Source organism: Nothoprocta perdicaria, unplaced genomic scaffold (genome assembly GCF_003342845.1).
Source record: "Nothoprocta perdicaria isolate Ctin4 unplaced genomic scaffold, notPer1 scaffold_110, whole genome shotgun sequence".
Classification (NCBI taxonomy): Eukaryota; Metazoa; Chordata; class Aves; order Tinamiformes; family Tinamidae; genus Nothoprocta; species Nothoprocta perdicaria.
The window spans coordinates 34,032-50,315 of record NW_020454206.1 but is presented as its reverse complement, the minus strand read 5'-3'; the positions used below and the strand labels follow the sequence as shown (position 1 = coordinate 50,315).

The 16,284-nt window shown below is 44.8% G+C and overlaps 1 protein-coding gene across 1 annotated transcript in view; it reads left to right on the top strand.

Annotated features, from left to right (window-relative positions):
• TLL2 (tolloid like 2) overlaps positions 1-16,284 on the top strand; it is an 84,179-nt gene that overhangs the window by 44,600 nt on the left and 23,295 nt on the right. Inside the window, exons 3-8 of the mRNA XM_026050367.1 lie at positions 1,049-1,123; positions 3,878-4,048; positions 5,966-6,083; positions 6,514-6,692; positions 6,924-7,029; positions 12,165-12,289. Of these exons, the coding sequence (XP_025906152.1) occupies positions 1,049-1,123; positions 3,878-4,048; positions 5,966-6,083; positions 6,514-6,692; positions 6,924-7,029; positions 12,165-12,289 (774 nt within the window). The remainder of the gene's footprint in view (positions 1-1,048; positions 1,124-3,877; positions 4,049-5,965; positions 6,084-6,513; positions 6,693-6,923; positions 7,030-12,164; positions 12,290-16,284) is intronic.

The following is a 16,284-nucleotide window of genomic DNA, read 5'->3' as shown; positions in this document are numbered from 1 at the left end:
GGGCTGCTAACAGGAATCTCTCTCCATTCCCCTGTGATGTGATCTTTCTGATGAGCTAGGATCTCCCCCAGAGATCCTTGATCTTACAGTGGAGGATGTTGGGTGTACAGGGCCTTCATGTGCAGGACGTAACCTAGTGCCATTGCTTTCTGCACACAAGCTGCAGAGCATYTGTACGAACACAGAAAAGCTCTGCTGTCCCATGCTGCCAGGAGGAAAGCGAGGCATTAGGCACTGGACTGGTACCAAGGTACCATGGCGCTGCTGCTGTTTCAGTGTTAAATAACTATGATATCAAGCAGCTAAATCCTCCTCCCCCAACTTGGGTTGGTATCTTGCCTATCACTGGAACATCRTGAGTCGCATTTTCCCTGGTGGAAATAGGAAAGCCAGCCAGGGAGAAGCCCTGAGTGGGATCAATTAGTTCTGTTTTGGTATCTGAGCTGGAGGAAGCCACTTCCCCAGCCAAGGCTGGGACTTCTCTGTGCTGGAGAGCTGGCACAGGGTGAAGCACAAGAAATACCCAGGATCTAACTGTACAGTTCTTCCTGCTCTGATAGCCAGTGGGTGTTAGCAGCACAGAGAARGACTTTATTTTCAGATGAAGCTGAATTCAGGCCAGATGCATATGACTTGATGTGACTTGAGTATCTTGTTCTGAATGTACATGATTCATTGTCTTGACTGTGCCTTTTTGACTTGAGATTTAATAGGGGTACTTATAAATGCTGCCACCCTGCTTGTATAGCTCTTATCCTCAGTATCAGTGGAAGTAGCCTTCCCTAGAAGAGACTTTCTGCTTATTCAGTGTGCGGGGAAATGAAAGCCGTGGGCAATAATGCGAGTTGTGAGGTGCAACTGTAGGCAAAGAAGAAATCTAGGAAGAGCCCAGTTTTATCAGRCTCGGTTCCTGCTCTCTGTGCAAAGGCAGCAGGCAGTTTCTGTGGGTAGCAGCCCCACAATCAGCGTAACTGAAAGCCACTGTCCTTCCCCTAACAGAGCTCTGCCAGCCTTCTCACTCTGAGTTTCTGCTCTTCTTCCTTTGCAGGAGGTCTGGGAGAGCAGTCTTTTGTGCCAAGTGAGAACATCACTGCYATGGATCCTATCAAAGCAGTTAAAAAGGGTAATGTGGTACCCCACCCAGACCTTTGGGTATCTTTTATTTACTCTTTTATCCCTTGTAAAAGAATGTTTTGTCCTGTGTGTGTGTCTCCATRCTCTGGAGACCAGCCCAGCTCTTGGTGGACTCTCTGCAAGGGTCTCTTTTCCTTGTATAGCTTACCTGTGGGTGTCGCTGGGACAGCAATAACATTTTGTTCTAAAGCAGAGATTATAATGCTCTGTGGCCCCTTCTGTCTGGAGATGTTTCAGCTGAGTCAATTTAAGGTCCTATTTCTATGTAAGAGGGCTAGCACCCGTGCTGAGTTCAGCAGTTGCTTCCTCCTACCCATGTAGGTGAGGAGTTGCTTATAGGATCCACCCAGGCCTACAATTGTATGGACATTTTAACGGGGTGTCTCTGCTCTGTGCAAGGCATTTACRGCCCTTGTGTACAGGAGAGACTGTTTTATTCCCTGTTATGGAGAGAGGTACTGAGGCAGAGAGACTGCACAGCACATCAGYACATGTGGGGACATTTGTGCTTGCGACTGCTGGGTTCACAGCCCAGTGCTCTGGTCTCTCACTCGAACTGCTCATATCCTCTGACCTGCTCCRCTGCCTCAGCCCTGCTAGCGGTGGGCAGGAGTGGTTGAGGAGGATGCTCCTCTTTGCAAAACTGTGTTAGTGCTTCTCTCTGCTTGCTTCTSCTTAGAGATGGTGCTGCTGTCTGGAATAAAGCTGGGCAATGCCTGCTGGCCAGATGGGCCTGAGAGACCCTTGAGTAAATTTCAAATGGCAGCAAGGAGTGTTACACAGCATGTCCCAGATCCAGGGTGCTGCCTGGGCTGTRGGTGCTGTAAGGAGTATCCTGCTCACAGCTGGTGTGTGGGAACCTCCAAGGTTGGTGCTCCTCAGCACAGAAGAAGGGTTCTAGGAAGGATCACAGTTGTTCCAGACTTAGCACTAGTACCGGTCAATTTTTTAGAGAGATAAAGTGAAGTCTTTTTTAGAACATTCCACCCAGATTTTTGTGTCCCCTGGCAATGTTGCWGCTGCTACCTGCTTTCCCTTAGTTCTGCTGCTGATTCAAGGAARCATCAGGCCTTTCTGAGAGCCTGCTGCAAATATAAGCTGTAGAGATAGAAAACCTTAGCACAAAGAGACATTGAGATGTTCTGGAATTACTGCTGAGAACTTGTCGAAGAAGGTGTATTGCAGTGAGGGATGCAAGTGTTCATGGTGCACAAGTGTGGATGTGGGGTCTCCTGTGCAGTACTCCTACTTCAGCAGGTGCTGGAGTAGAAGAGCCCAGGGCAGAGGATTCCTTAAGCAGCTTTACTGACAGGAGCTGTCTGTCCATAAATTCACAAGGCTTTTCAGCAGTCACAGGAGTAGAATGTAGAGACAGATATCCACAAGGCCACCTCTCTCTCAAAAGCCTCCCTCTCCTTCCAGCYGTGGCCATTTGATGCTGCAGTGGTACCTGTGGGATAGCATTGTGCAAAGAGGGTGAGGGTAGTTCATATTTCCTTGTGGTGCCTCCTCAACATCAGGGCAYTGGACTGCAGGATCTGGCAGCTGCTGTGGGGATGAGGCAGCTTCTGAAATGCCAGGCACACATGGCTTTGCTGAGAAACTCCTCAGGACAACATGGAACAAAAGGCAAATTCCAGGTTTTGTCCTGCAGCTGGTCTTGCAGCTCAGAGTGAGGGCTCCAGCTGGAAGGGCTGGATCTGATGAAGCAGGAGTGAAGGTTTAAAGTTCATTCCTTCCATCCCTCTATAGGCTGCCTTAATTTCCTTCCCATTGTTTTGGTTCTCTCAGCCTTGCCAGTAGTAGTTTGCTTGTGTGTGCTTCTGTGGGAGGGATGAATGGGAGAGGAGGCTCTCGGCACCATCTCTGATCTCAGGAGGAAGGATTCAGTGRGACTTTTTTTATAACTGAGCTTTAAAAGTCCAGTCCATGTCCCCAGCTGAGGAAGCAAAGCTGTAGCCAGCCTTGCTCTGATTTCCGTGTGAGTCACAACACTGCAAATAGAGCTTAGAGCCCTCATCTTGCAGTTTCAGAGAGGCCTGCTGGCYCTGAGGAACCACTGCCAGTGGTCATACCTCTTCATGTAAGAAGAGAGTATGGAATGTCTCAGTTTTCCACCCTGAACCTTCCACCTCCAGCAGAAATTGTCTGATATGCAGATGATTGCAAGCTGCCTGAGAGATGACATGTGAAAACAAGCACTTAACACAAAATGCTTCTCAGCCTTCAGTGTAGGTTTCARTTTAAGGGGCTTGCCCTCTGCTTCCAGTGCTGGCTCAGATGGGTTACTCTGCCCCTTGTGAAACTAGCCCTGGCAGGATAAAACTCTCCAAGTCTAAATGAGCTGGGTGGGTTGAAAGTATACATCACAGTGAAGACTGGGGTTGTTCAACCTCCCATCTCCCGTTCTCCTTACTTAAATAATGTGTTCCTGACTATAAAGTTGCTCTTTGAGACAATAGGTGAATAGAGACAGAGAGGCTGTCCATCTTCACCTTGCTGACAGAGAAGGTTTGACCCAGGGCGAAGGGGGACTTAAAGACAAGAAGTGCCAATTTGCCCTGGGACAGATTATCTGTCTCCAAGACCTTAACAACTCACTCATAGATCTGGCTGTGTTTTCTGGTTCAGATTAACATCTTGCCTTGTTCTGTTTTGCTTTCTCCGAGGCTCCAGGTTATTACCCGAGGGCTGCACGTGGAGCCAAAGAGGATTTAAACAGTCTTGCCACTCTGTCTTGCAGACGGCAGGCAGAATGCAACGCTTGTGCGGAGACCGAAGAAGGAGGAGTATAATGATGAGTCTGGGATGGATACACACTCCTCTCCCAGAGTACGCAGGGCAACCACATCCAGGGCTGAGAGGATCTGGCCAGGGGGGGTCATCCCCTATGTGATCGGAGGAAATTTCACTGGTCAGTAGTGAAGACATTGCTCCCTATTTGTGGCTCGCGGGAGTGTCTCAGATGTGTGGGAGATCTCAGGAACAGAGTTTTCCCACACTTGACTCAGATCTTTGTAGGCCTCTGTCTTGAGATAGGATGGTTGCATGAGGAACTGTGCACTCTGGAAGCCCAAGCCTGAAGTGTAAGGAGAGATGGTGCTTCTCTTGGAGTTCAAGCAATATTGTGTTGCTTCATGGATCAACACCTGCAAACTGTGTTCACACCCTGTGTTTACAGAAGGGATCCTCTCTACTGCAAGAAGAGCAGGAGCAAAAGTGTTCTGGATTGCTTTCTGAATTACCATTCAGGGATCTTTCCCTGTGCACTCTGCTTCCTGATCTGCTGTTTTCTGGGCACTAAATTTCAGTCTCCTCTAGGCATACGAAGGGGATGAATAGGGAGCTGGATCCCTTTGGGGCACCTCCTGGACACTGCCCAAGCTAAAATATTTGTGGGAGGACTGGATCTCTTGCAAGTCTTTCTTGCAGACCAGACAGCCAATGTGCTCCGAGTTTACCTCTTTCTAGCTGAATGGTTCCCCATTGTGGGTTGGTAATGGATGAGAAATGTTCTGTGCTTGCTGGAGCTGGTTCCTTCCTCTTTCCTATCTTCCTCAGATAGCCACTGTCTGTCACTTAGAGCAAACCTTATTCCCTGAGATATATGTTAGGCTGTGATGTGCTTTGTCCCAGCAGTAAGAGGTAGTTTGGGAACCATCCCTTTAGAGTGGGTTTTCTTCCCTGCTTCTGCTTTCCATGCCAGTGATCTTCAAGATCTCTTTAGCATATTCACTCAGGCGCTGTCTCGTTCTGTGACCTGCAGCACTGCCAGGAGTCTATGAAACCCCAGTTGAAGGGTCCATACACTTTGTACAAACAGAGAGCAACCTCACAGCACAGTGAGCAATCTGCCAGCCACATCTCTCCTGGGCATTTGTCACAGAACAGCGTTATTCCTCAGGGTCTGATGAGAGAGTCTGCTCTGTTATTATGTGTGCTCCACAGCCCTGCCTGGTCCAGATTGTGTAACATCATCTCATCGTTTGGGGTGACCATGTGAGAAGCATCTCTTGTTATAGCACAGTTTTTCTCTTGCATTCACCTTGGTATTTTACCCCTGCTTACTCCCTGGAGCTCCTTTCTGTATTCCCAGTGTCTAATTTTGGCCTCTTCTCCCTCTCTAGTCGTCTTCAGTGTGGTAGCTTGCTCTGCTGCCCTCTGTGTGCCAAAGGGTATATTGGAAAGGTGGACAGAGAATGGCTTCCTGGAGCCATGTACCGTACCAGGACATCACTTTCCTGTCTGTAGGGCTGTCTGTAGGGCTACTCTTCCTGCTGAGTGAGCACTGCAGACAGCCTGCTCCGTGAGCAGGCAAAGTCACGAAGTCTTCTTGCTGATGTGAGCCTGGCATAATCCCCTACTTTTCAGGTGTCTGTTAAAGTCCTGAGCTGTCCTTTGGGTCAAGCACAGAGCAGCAATGACTCTGAGCACCTTCTAACATGACCATGAGACCACTCTCTCCAGCTGCTCTGTAGTTTTTGCTTCTAATATCAAAGATAAACTATCTGGCAATAGTTTATCCTTAGCTTGGAGGAGTGCATGTATAATCTCACTGACATGAGATTCCTTCTCCTTGAAAACCATGTGAACATGTTAAGCTGTAGTATAAGACAAATGTGGCACTACATTGAGTAACTGGAGCACAAATCAGGGCACCCAGCAACTCTACCAGAATGAACTCTGCGCTAGGAAGTAGGCCCCAGATAGTCTTCAGACACAGGATCAATTGCTGGAGGGTTTGACTGTTCCTCTCTCCAGATATAGTCCAATAGAGATCTTCCTGAAAGCCAGGCATTCCCTGTTTGCTCTCCCTGGGTTTCTTTTTCAGGAACCCAAAGAGCGATCTTTAAGCAAGCTATGAGGCACTGGGAGAAGCACACCTGTGTGACGTTTGTGGAGAGAACTGATGAAGAGAGTTTCATTGTATTCACATACAGAACATGTGGGTAAGTGATACACACACATCCTCCTAGCTAGCTGTGTTGCAAATATTCCTGTCGTTSATAAGTGGCGTTATAGACCCACTTCTGGTCAGACTAAGCTAAGAGTCATGTGGAGGATCTGATACTGAGACACCTCTGCTCACTTTTACAAGGATTCAGTCTGAGCTCAGAAGAGGATGCCATGTCTTTCCAGGTTCTTTTGTGGGCATAACACTTAAATGTATATATGCACTTCTTATATACACRAACTTATACACACATGCACACATACATATGTGCACACTTTCGTGTGTGTATATATCCATAGATATTTTTGAAAGGATGTAAGGTATGCACTTTTTGACTTCTCCCAGMCCATTGCAGTTAAAATCCCTAGTTCTTATGCCTTAGGCTTAATCTCATTTTCTCATATGCTGCATTTTTTATTTTTCAGATGCTGTTCATAYGTGGGTCGCCGAGGAGGGGGCCCTCAGGCCATATCCATTGGAAAGAACTGTGACAAGTTTGGTATTGTTGCTCACGAGCTGGGTCATGTGGTTGGTTTCTGGCATGAGCACACACGGCCTGACAGGGACCAACATGTCACAATCATCAGAGAGAACATACAGCAAGGTAAAATAGCGCCTGAGCTTATTCCACCTGTTTTTGGGTGGCTGGAAATTTTCCYGTCTGTGATCTAATATGAAAAAGAAAAAATATTGCTAGAGCCAAAGTAGTTGGGTGAATAGAGATTTGGATGTGCAGATGRAAGTTTGGGAAGGTAGGAACATAGCCCTTTCACACCAGGTTTTCCTCTTTTGAGAGAGAGTTTTTTTCCTCCTTTAATTGTGTCTTATATCACAGGTCAGGAATACAATTTCTTAAAGATGGAAGCTGGAGAAGTGAACTCTCTGGGAGAGACCTATGACTTTGACAGCATCATGCACTATGCTAGGAACACGTTCTCAAGGTAAGAATCCCAGGTCACATCTCCTTAGAGCTACTTCCAGCAGTTGTGGTTGGCTCCGTATGGTATGTGAAACCTAAAAGGAGACCTGTGGACTATTGCAGAGGCATATGGCAGTTGCACTGAGTTCTAATGCATTGCAGAGCCTGGAAAATATTTGCAGAAGCAAGGTTGGTGAAGTGAGATGTCTCCACATTTCTCTTATAGGACCTAGGGACCTTCCAAAGCCATGTTAGTATGCCCTGCTCCTTCCCAGACAGCAGGTATGTGTGTGTATATCTGCCTACTTGCAAAAGGGAGTAATATTAAAGTAAACTTTTAGTATCTTGGTTGTCCAGCTCATTCTTCAAATATTGCCTTCAGAGTCCCCAGCAACTCTGCCAGTGAGACTTTAAACTCTAGTTTAAGTGATGATCTTAAGGATTCTTGCTTGTTGCTTTTGTACTTTTGTTTCTTTGTTTTTAACCATCTGTTCATGAGCTCTAAATCACAGTGTCTGAGCCTTGTGATCCTCTGTGATTGGATTCTTCTTGAAGAAGTTTTCAGTCCTGTTGCTGTACTAGTTGACTGGCTTCTTTATGTGGGCTGTATGCCCTTGACTCCCATCTAAGTCCTTCAGCTGGAACTTAGCTGGAGCCATTTTATGAGGAGAGAGCTTCACTTGATGGGCACATTTAGAGAGGTGAATGAACATATATAAGTCCCAGATTTGGGATGTGATTTACTGGATGACCAGCTCTGTCTTGCTGCATTTTCTGAAAGCTCACCTATAAATCCCAGTGCTGCTCCCTCCTAAGAGCTTTTGTCACTACATGCTATAGATATGTACATTCTGGGAAACTTTTTTTGCTGCCCAAATTAAACATGGGTTTAGGGTTGCTTTCATTTTCTCCTCTCTCTCCTTCTTCCTCCCTCCCCCCTGCATGCAGTTGTATGGGGGCGCAAAGCCTGTTGTTTTTTGTTTCTGTTCACATCAGCTAGGGAAAAATTATTAGGAGTTCTGGTTGCCCTGGCAGAAAGAGGTGGTGCTGTACAGGCAAGGTTGCTTTGCAGCCTTCAGAGATATGTTTAGATTGGATACCCAAAACAGACAATTTTTCTTCCCTTGGGGCATCTGTTGGGACCTTCCAGCATTTGCTGGACTCTAATGGATGGAATTGCTGTGCACAAAAGCAGGATTAAGTTATTACCTCCATTTATATTGCAAATGCCTTTGAGTCTGTCTCGCTTGAAAAACAGAGTTCTTCAGAGCACTGCTAGGCCAAAAAGGGATAAAAATGGCAAGGGGTTTTCTACATTTAAATTGATGCTTAATAGGATTTTAAAATCTGTTTTCTTTAAGCCTTTTGTATCTGTGACCCACCCTCACCCTAGCAGCAGTCTTTGTGCAGTAAATGAACTGAGCGCTAAGTGCCTCTGTGGGCTGACTGCGCTTTCACTGTAAATAAGCACCACTGGGAACAGACTTATTTGTCGAGACATGTCTTGGTCTGTTTCCCTAAGGGAAGGAGATGAAGGTGACCGGTCTGCATGAATGTAAATTGGCAAATGTGCGTGCAGATCTTTCCCACCTGTACCTGAGCTGGCCGATTGCGACCCAAACTGGCAGAGACATGGAACTCTTGAAGACAGTAAGTTCCTGTGAGTTTCGTGGTAATTAGTGGTCAGGTGTGGGAGACAGCTTCTGATTAACCCTGCTAACAGAAGGGCTGCAGCAAGTGAGTTAATCCATTGGCAGACACCGGAAAATCTACACAGGAAAAGGATGATATGAGCACCCCACCAGTACGATTTGTAGCTYGGGTAACATCAGAGAATCCAGCCATGAAATGAGTTTCCTCAGGTAACTTGGCTTTGGGAACTGCTTGCTAGTCAGCACTAAGCCTGGCCAGCTGATTCTCTGCCAAGACTGGTATGGGGCAGTGATGGCAAAGCGGATGTCACCTCTTCCCAACAGGCTGGCACTGTAGACCTGGAGTGCTAAAGCACCATCCCTGTCTGGAGACCACAGCCTATTTCAGTGGGTTATCTAGCCCTTGCTTATGCTGTAGTTTTGGACCAGACCCACTGGAGTTGCAGAGATTGGCACTSTTTTCAAGAATATGTGCTGGTGCACTGAAACCCTTCCAGGATATATAAGTGCCTCCTGTGCCCCTGTCTCTCCCCCCGTTCTGATTTGGATTCCCTGATCGCATCCACCCCAAGGGTGTCATCTGGTGCTGTTCTGAATGGCAAGAGARCTGTTCCACTTCTCACTAGATGTGTCTTTGTCTTAGTTGTGGCCAGAGTGATTCCTGTTGTGAATCCTCTGCCATTTTTCATACATGCGTTTCAGATACCTCCCTGTATTATTGACCTTGTTCTACCTAGTAGGTTTTCATGCAGCCACACCATTTGTGGAGGTATGCATGAAGTATGCACAGAGTCTCTGGTTTATTCCCTTCCGAAATGGTGCACAGGTGTAGTTTTTAAAGAGATTATTATTTCAGCTTTGTATTCATATGATTGTGTTCCCCTGAGATCAGAGTGAACTCGGCTTCAGCAGTCTGTGTCCCAGCCTTGGTTGACCATTGTGCAGATGTATCCACTGACAACATCCTCCCAGCAGCTGGCTATCTTTCCCCTTGTTCTGTGCACCTCTGTATCTCTGCCAGATGAATGAAAAGTCTAAACCCTTGGGCTGGTGGCCTACTAACTCCCTATTAAACTACACTGTATTAGACAAAAAAGAGCAGAGTATGTAGGGTGTATAGCCTTGTTTACTGCTTGCCTTGTTCGTGCTAATAACTTTGCTTCCTTGCCCTCTGGCTGCCAGGTTGTGAGTGAGGGGAAGATGGAGGAATTATGAATCATCTGGCACGAGCGGCTCCAGAGCTGTTTGTGACTCGTTGTCTTCAAGCAGCTCCAATGTATCACTCARCACAACCTTGTTCCTTGTTATTCCCAGTGAATATTGTTGATGGCAGATCATATGGTATTTGCCATGGCCAAATACTGGTGTACACCCTAGGCTATTTTTATTCTAAACTTTTTGCCCAGGACAGAAGGGGAAAGTTTTTCCAAGACACATTGTGTCCTAGCAATGGAAGTTGCTTCCAGTGGTTCTTTTGAAAATTGTATTGRAATTGTTCTAGTCTTCAACTTGGAGAAAAACATTTTTCTCTTTAGCATCTACAGCCAGTGGGAGGAAGAGTATGGTATAGAGGACTGTAATGGTGGTGGTAGTAAGGAGCTTTCACCATGAGAACTTCTGTTCTTATCTATACCAGAACATTGCCTTTGTTCATAGCGTGGCTAAAGCCTTATATTTTGCAGTGCATTTCTTTACACACATAGCAACAAATTAAGCTGAATATTATCTCATAAAACAAATCCTTTAAGCTTTGTCAAGAACCACAGATGGAAGTTTGACAAAAAGAAAACTTTAAACAAATGAGAAGCCCAAAGGAAATAGTTGGCTTACCTTAATCCAATATCTCCCTTGTTATTAAGCATGGCAGCACACCCTGGAGTTACATTACTCTGCTTTTCCACAAGGCTGTTTGACTGAGGATGCAGAAGGCACTGCCTACAGGGCAACGGGCATCTTCTTGGTATGTTCACAACACAGCACTCAATCCTGTGCAAGATTGCATACACACACAGTTACACTTACAGCCTCCTACAGATGGGAATCCAAATGCAGAGCTGGGCCAAAAGGCAGCTACCTGAAGTTGAGTGCTCAGACTACCTTGAATATCTGCTTCCCTGAGTAGTGTTTAGAGCACCTGCCTCCATTGCCCTCAGATGAGACTCTGAGTGATCAGCTCAAGATCAGTTAATAATTTCATAATGTTTGCACAGCATTTTATGTATTCATAGTTAAAGTGCAAATGATTCCTGAGAGCATCTCTGCTCAAAACCAGTTGTTCTTAGCTGGTGGCATCAGTGGGTTGTTGTGCTTGACTTACCACTGCACTAGGCAGATGATASATGCTCTGCCTGGCCCTGGATGGCAGGAAAATGGAACATCCAGGATTCCTACCTCTGGGAGGAGAGATGAGGTCTCTTGTTCAAGAATAGGTCTGGTCTATAAAAATGCATCATCATCTATGTTGCTTAGAGAATGGTGATTGGGTGGGCAGCACAGTTCTTGTGAGACCTATGATTTCAGCCAGAAAAACTCTCCTTTCTTCTCAGTTTCTTTGCTTATAAAATGAGAGAAACTGTACTTGGCATAGCAGGGACCTTGTTTAGCAAAGCTTATGAGGGGTGTACACAATTCAGTCAGTGGAAAAAAATGAGACCAGAAATTTCACTGTCCCAACCTCAGGCACATCCTTGTAGAAGAAGATATACCTGGTAGGTGATAAGGAAACACAAGATAATTCTGTGGTGTGTAGGTGGGGTGAAATGATTCCTGGGGACTTGACAGCCTGGCTGCAAGAGCACAGTTTTTCACAACCTGGAGTTCTGTTTTCTGATCCCATCCACCTGCTTTAGCTCTCTGGTCTTAATGCTGCCTTTGGGTCTCTTTTACATGCGAACTCTTGCACTTGGATGCACTGACTTTGCATTTTATTTYGAGACCTAAGCTTAAATCCTTTACTAGAGTGAGATCGGAAGTGCAGCAGAAAACTCCCAAGTATTAGGGGCCACATGGAAGAAAAAGTAGCACAAGAAAGGCAGAGACAGACTGGAAAATCATGCAGAACAAAGGTAGAGTGCTGGTTCTTTTTCTCTTGTCTGTGGAAACTGCCAGACCAGCCTTATCATCTGATGAACAAACTCCCCTTTACCTATGGGCATTTGACCTAAGTGTCCAGTCAGCTCTCCTGCTGAGCGAGATGTGCCATGAATCTTCTGCAGGTATATATTTTTGCTTTTTCTGGTTTATTGAAAGGAATGTGTCTATGCTGAAAAAGAGACATGAGTCCTCGCAGAACTAGAGCAAAACTTACYGGCTTGACAGATTTGCCTGTGTATTTGGAAGCTATCTACTATAGAGAGATGGGTTCCTCAAGACATATGGTTATCACAGGCTGCATGTCATCATGGGGTACATGGTCAGGGGGGATGGTGTGGGAGGTCCATCTTTCACCAGGATGACTCTCTGTGCATCATATTTCTCTGCTCTTTGTCTCTGTTCTTCCCTTTAGAGGGGTTTTCCTCGACACCATCCTACCCCGTCGTGATGATAAYGGGGTCCGGCCAACTATTGGTCAGCGTATTCGCCTGAGTCAGGGGGACATCGCTCAGGCAAGGAAGTTGTACAAATGCCCAGGTAAATATGGCTTGTGAAGGTGGCTCCAGCTTTATCCTAGACACATGATTTATCTGGAAGGCACTGAAGTTCTGGAGCATCTTAATGATGCCTTTGATGAAATGACTCAAGAAACAGACTATTAAGTGCTTCAAGGTGGAGYGATGGAAGAAATGAATTTGCCTAAYGTGTCTCCTAATAGTACTTGGCCTGCATTCCTGTTTKTTTTGGGGCTTAAGTTGTCTTAAGTCTCTAGTGAAACCTAGTAAGAGCAACTGTAGAATAGTCTGAGGAGAGGAGTTAGGACAAGACTTATATTTTGGTGTCGTTTTTGTACAAATACACTATCCAAAATAGGGGTGTAGGCTCTGTTTACAGGGCATGGAAATGACACGAGACCATGGATAGGSTGGTGATGAGGAGTTAGCAAAGGGCCAGAAGGATGACAGTCGTGAGGGAGTCTTTGCACACCAGCCATCACACTTCTCTTGAGTTATTTCTATAGGCATTTTCCCAAGGGAGATCTCCCCTTAGGGAGATCATGAGGTGTCTCTGAATGGTTATTATGTGCTCTGCTGAGGCTTGGGAGGTAACAYTGAAGAAAGCTCAAAGATGCTGATTTGTTAGACAACCAGGAGCTGGAAGCTGGTRTGTTTGGCTGTTCAGAGTTGCATCCCCTTTTCTACTGCTGAAGGAGTGATAGATTAGGAAGAGCTTTAAAAGAAGAGTATGTGACTTACTAAAGACTCTTAATCTGATTCCTTCCCTATCTAGAGTTTGCAAAGGTTTGTAAAAAGATTTGGGGTCACATATATGATTGGGAAAAGACTAAATTTACCCATCAAAACAAAAACATCCCATTAAAATGGAGGTACTGGGAAAGCTTGTGCAATAGGTTTAAAAAAAAAAAGGCGGATTTCACATAAGGAATCTGCCAGATTTAAAGACAGTTTGAATGTGAGATTGTAAATAAAAAAGTTAAGTGAAGATGGCACCCAGTTTGGRAACTGTGGTGTGGACTGCAGCAATCAAGAAGGGAGATAGCGGGGAAGATGTGATGCTGGGAGGGAGAAAGTTTAACAGGCTTTGCTCCAGTTTTGCTTGTGGGCTTGTGGTAGAATATCCATGGTAAGATGGATGAGAGAATGAGAAAGTTTTGCTGATTTTGCAGAATGACTTCGCTCTTTTACTAATGTTTTACAGAGAATAATAATTAAAAAGAAAGAGAGAGAGAGATTTATGCAGTCATGGCCCAATGGTTTAGCTAAATCAGGTGGTCTGGCCAGTATATTGGTCCAGCTGAGAGTGGCTTTAATTTATCTTAAACCTTTCCTGCATCATCATTTCCTAAACTGGACAAAGGTTCAATCTACTCGGAATAAGCACAGAGAGACAGGGAGAAAATAGGAAGGAGAGATGGATTTTACCAGAACAGAGAGAGTCAAATTTTAACTCAGTAGTTAGTGGACACCAGTCTTTGAATCATTCACAAGRCTGTGGAAAATGTCCACAGCTGGTGTGCAAATACCTTTCTGGGTACCCAGCTACAGGTCAGACAGTTTCATAATGGTTCAGGATAAGTTCTGAGGATGAGCAGCACTTCAGGATCTGTAATGTTTAGGATTCTCTGCTTTAGCTTATAGCAGTATAAATTTCTTAGATGTTAAAGTCCTAAAAAGTTTTCATTTTAATTACTTGTAATTTTCTGAAACAAACTTCATTTTCATTGAAGTCTGCCTTATTTGGCGTCATGAAGGATCTGTCTCTTGGAAAATTCTCTCTCAGATTTGTTTAGGGATTGAGACATTTGGCTATCCAAAAAAAAAAAAAAAAAAAATGTCTTATACAAGATCTTTGAGTCAGAGTTAATCCAATCAGACTTTCCATTCACTTACCTGGAAATATTCCACTAAAGCTGCAGATTCTTTAAGGTGAGCTTAAAAGCCAATGCTGATCAGAGCTACAAAAGCAACTTTCTTTACAGTGAGGACTCTTGTGAGTTTTGAAAATTTTCTACTTGCACAGTAGAATTGTTCTACTCCTTGTTTGTACCACAAAGCTATAACAGAGACAGTTCAGAACCYTTGAGAGCAGAACGATCAGAACTCTAAGCCTTGTAAATCATGTTTTTCAATATCTATTATTCATTTTTGACGTTTTGGTTTCCTTGAACATTTATGTACAGACTGCRTTTGATGAGAGTGCAATATATTTAATATTTGTGTGCAGTATAGTTAGTGACTTGGATATTTGCAGCTGTTATTTGAATCTGTAGTTTTTGAAGAAGCAATTACAGAACTTTTTCAAATGTAAAGCTTAGGTGTTCAAGACCAAGGAACATTAGTTATTTGTTCAAAGCGATGTTTGAATGAAACCTTTGATTGAGGAAACTTTGCTCAGGGGTCAAACTTGACTTTATAGATAAAGCACAGCAATGTATTCCAGAAGTAGAATGGCAGATAGTTTCCTTTTTCTGAAAGAGAGTCCCCACCTAGGAATCACCTTGCAAGACAGCTAGCGTGCTAGAAGACGAGTTGCAGCGTGCATTGGGACTTACCAGAATGACTCTTGTATTTTAATGTAAGAGACAGGGCTCTCAAAAGTCATTAGACTGGAGCTTTTGTGGCTGCAATAGTTAGGGCTGACTTAGCTTTTTCATTCTAAAACCCTGCTGTTTTAAATTGCTCTTAATTCCCCAAAGCTTATACCTGCTGGGTAAAAGCTAGTGCCAAGCCAGGTGAAGCCAGAAGAGATTTGCTGAAGGACTATTTGGAAGATGAGATGCCTTCTACTGCATAGTGGTAAATGCTAGATTTCATGTGGCTGCATGGTTGATGATTTGATGGTTATAGTCTCTAAAATCCCTCTCTGCCATTACTAACACCTCTCTATGCCGATGTGAAGAAAACAGAAATCGTTACCTGATGAATGTATTGGAAGAGGCTGGAGCTGGCCTGTTTCTGCAGATAGTACACCCTCCTGTGCAATGCTTCTCTATAGTTGCATAATGATATGGGGCAGATCTCAGGGCTCAAAACTTCCTTTGAGAAGGAAGGAGCAGCACGCAGGTTTTCAACTCTCATTTTTTACTTCACAACTCTAGGTCAGGTACATACATTTTCCTACCTATTTTGTTCAGTGTTACTTCTTTCTAGCAATTTTTAAATACCTTTGCCTTTCCTAGGAATCACTTTGCCAGAGTCTAATCTGTGCCTTGAAATATGTGCAACTCTTTTCTAGTAGTGACTCAACCTTCCAGAGCACCCCTAGGAGCCATTTGGTTGAGCAAAACCGCTTTTTGTGTGTCTACCTATTGTTCATTTTGTCTGACCTGTCAAGCTGTGGGTCAAAGTACTTCAGGGAAATTAAGAATTTCTGGCCTAGATGACTCACTCTTTCATTTTGGAGGATATTAAACTTCTTGAATGGGACTGGTCTCTTTTCACCTCCAACTTCCGACCTGCTCATCTAAATGTGACCATGGCTGAAAAATTAATGAGTGTGTGATAGCATCAGGCAGAGGAGCATCCACTGGCATTTCCATGAGAAAGGGAGCCAGATGTTCAGTCTTGTCAGATCTTTCAAAGCACTGCTGCTTAATGAGGGATTTTTACGGGCTGCCTTCCTGTCACTGAGGAAACCAAGTTGCAGGTCATGAGCAGCTTTATAGCATCAGTGGTTTATGAAATTAAAAAATCAACTGGAAAGCAAGGGAGCCAAAATCCCTGCTCTATGGGATGGGTATTTGCATGTGTCTAGTGAGCGTTCTGAAGGAGATGGGAGCTTTGATATGTGGGATCTCCTGATCTAGCCAGTCAGCTGCTCTGCACATGTACACACTTGTTCCGTTTCCAGCTCAGTCCTCCTGGCTCAGGGAACAGGAACTACAGTAGTCACTGCTTTCACAGGTGTTGGAAGCTGCCATTCCCTAAAGAAACATGTGCTTGTGCATCTCATTTGCTTCCCAAAAGTCATTCTGGGTTTTACCTTTCATGGACTGCAGCTGGCCACAGGAA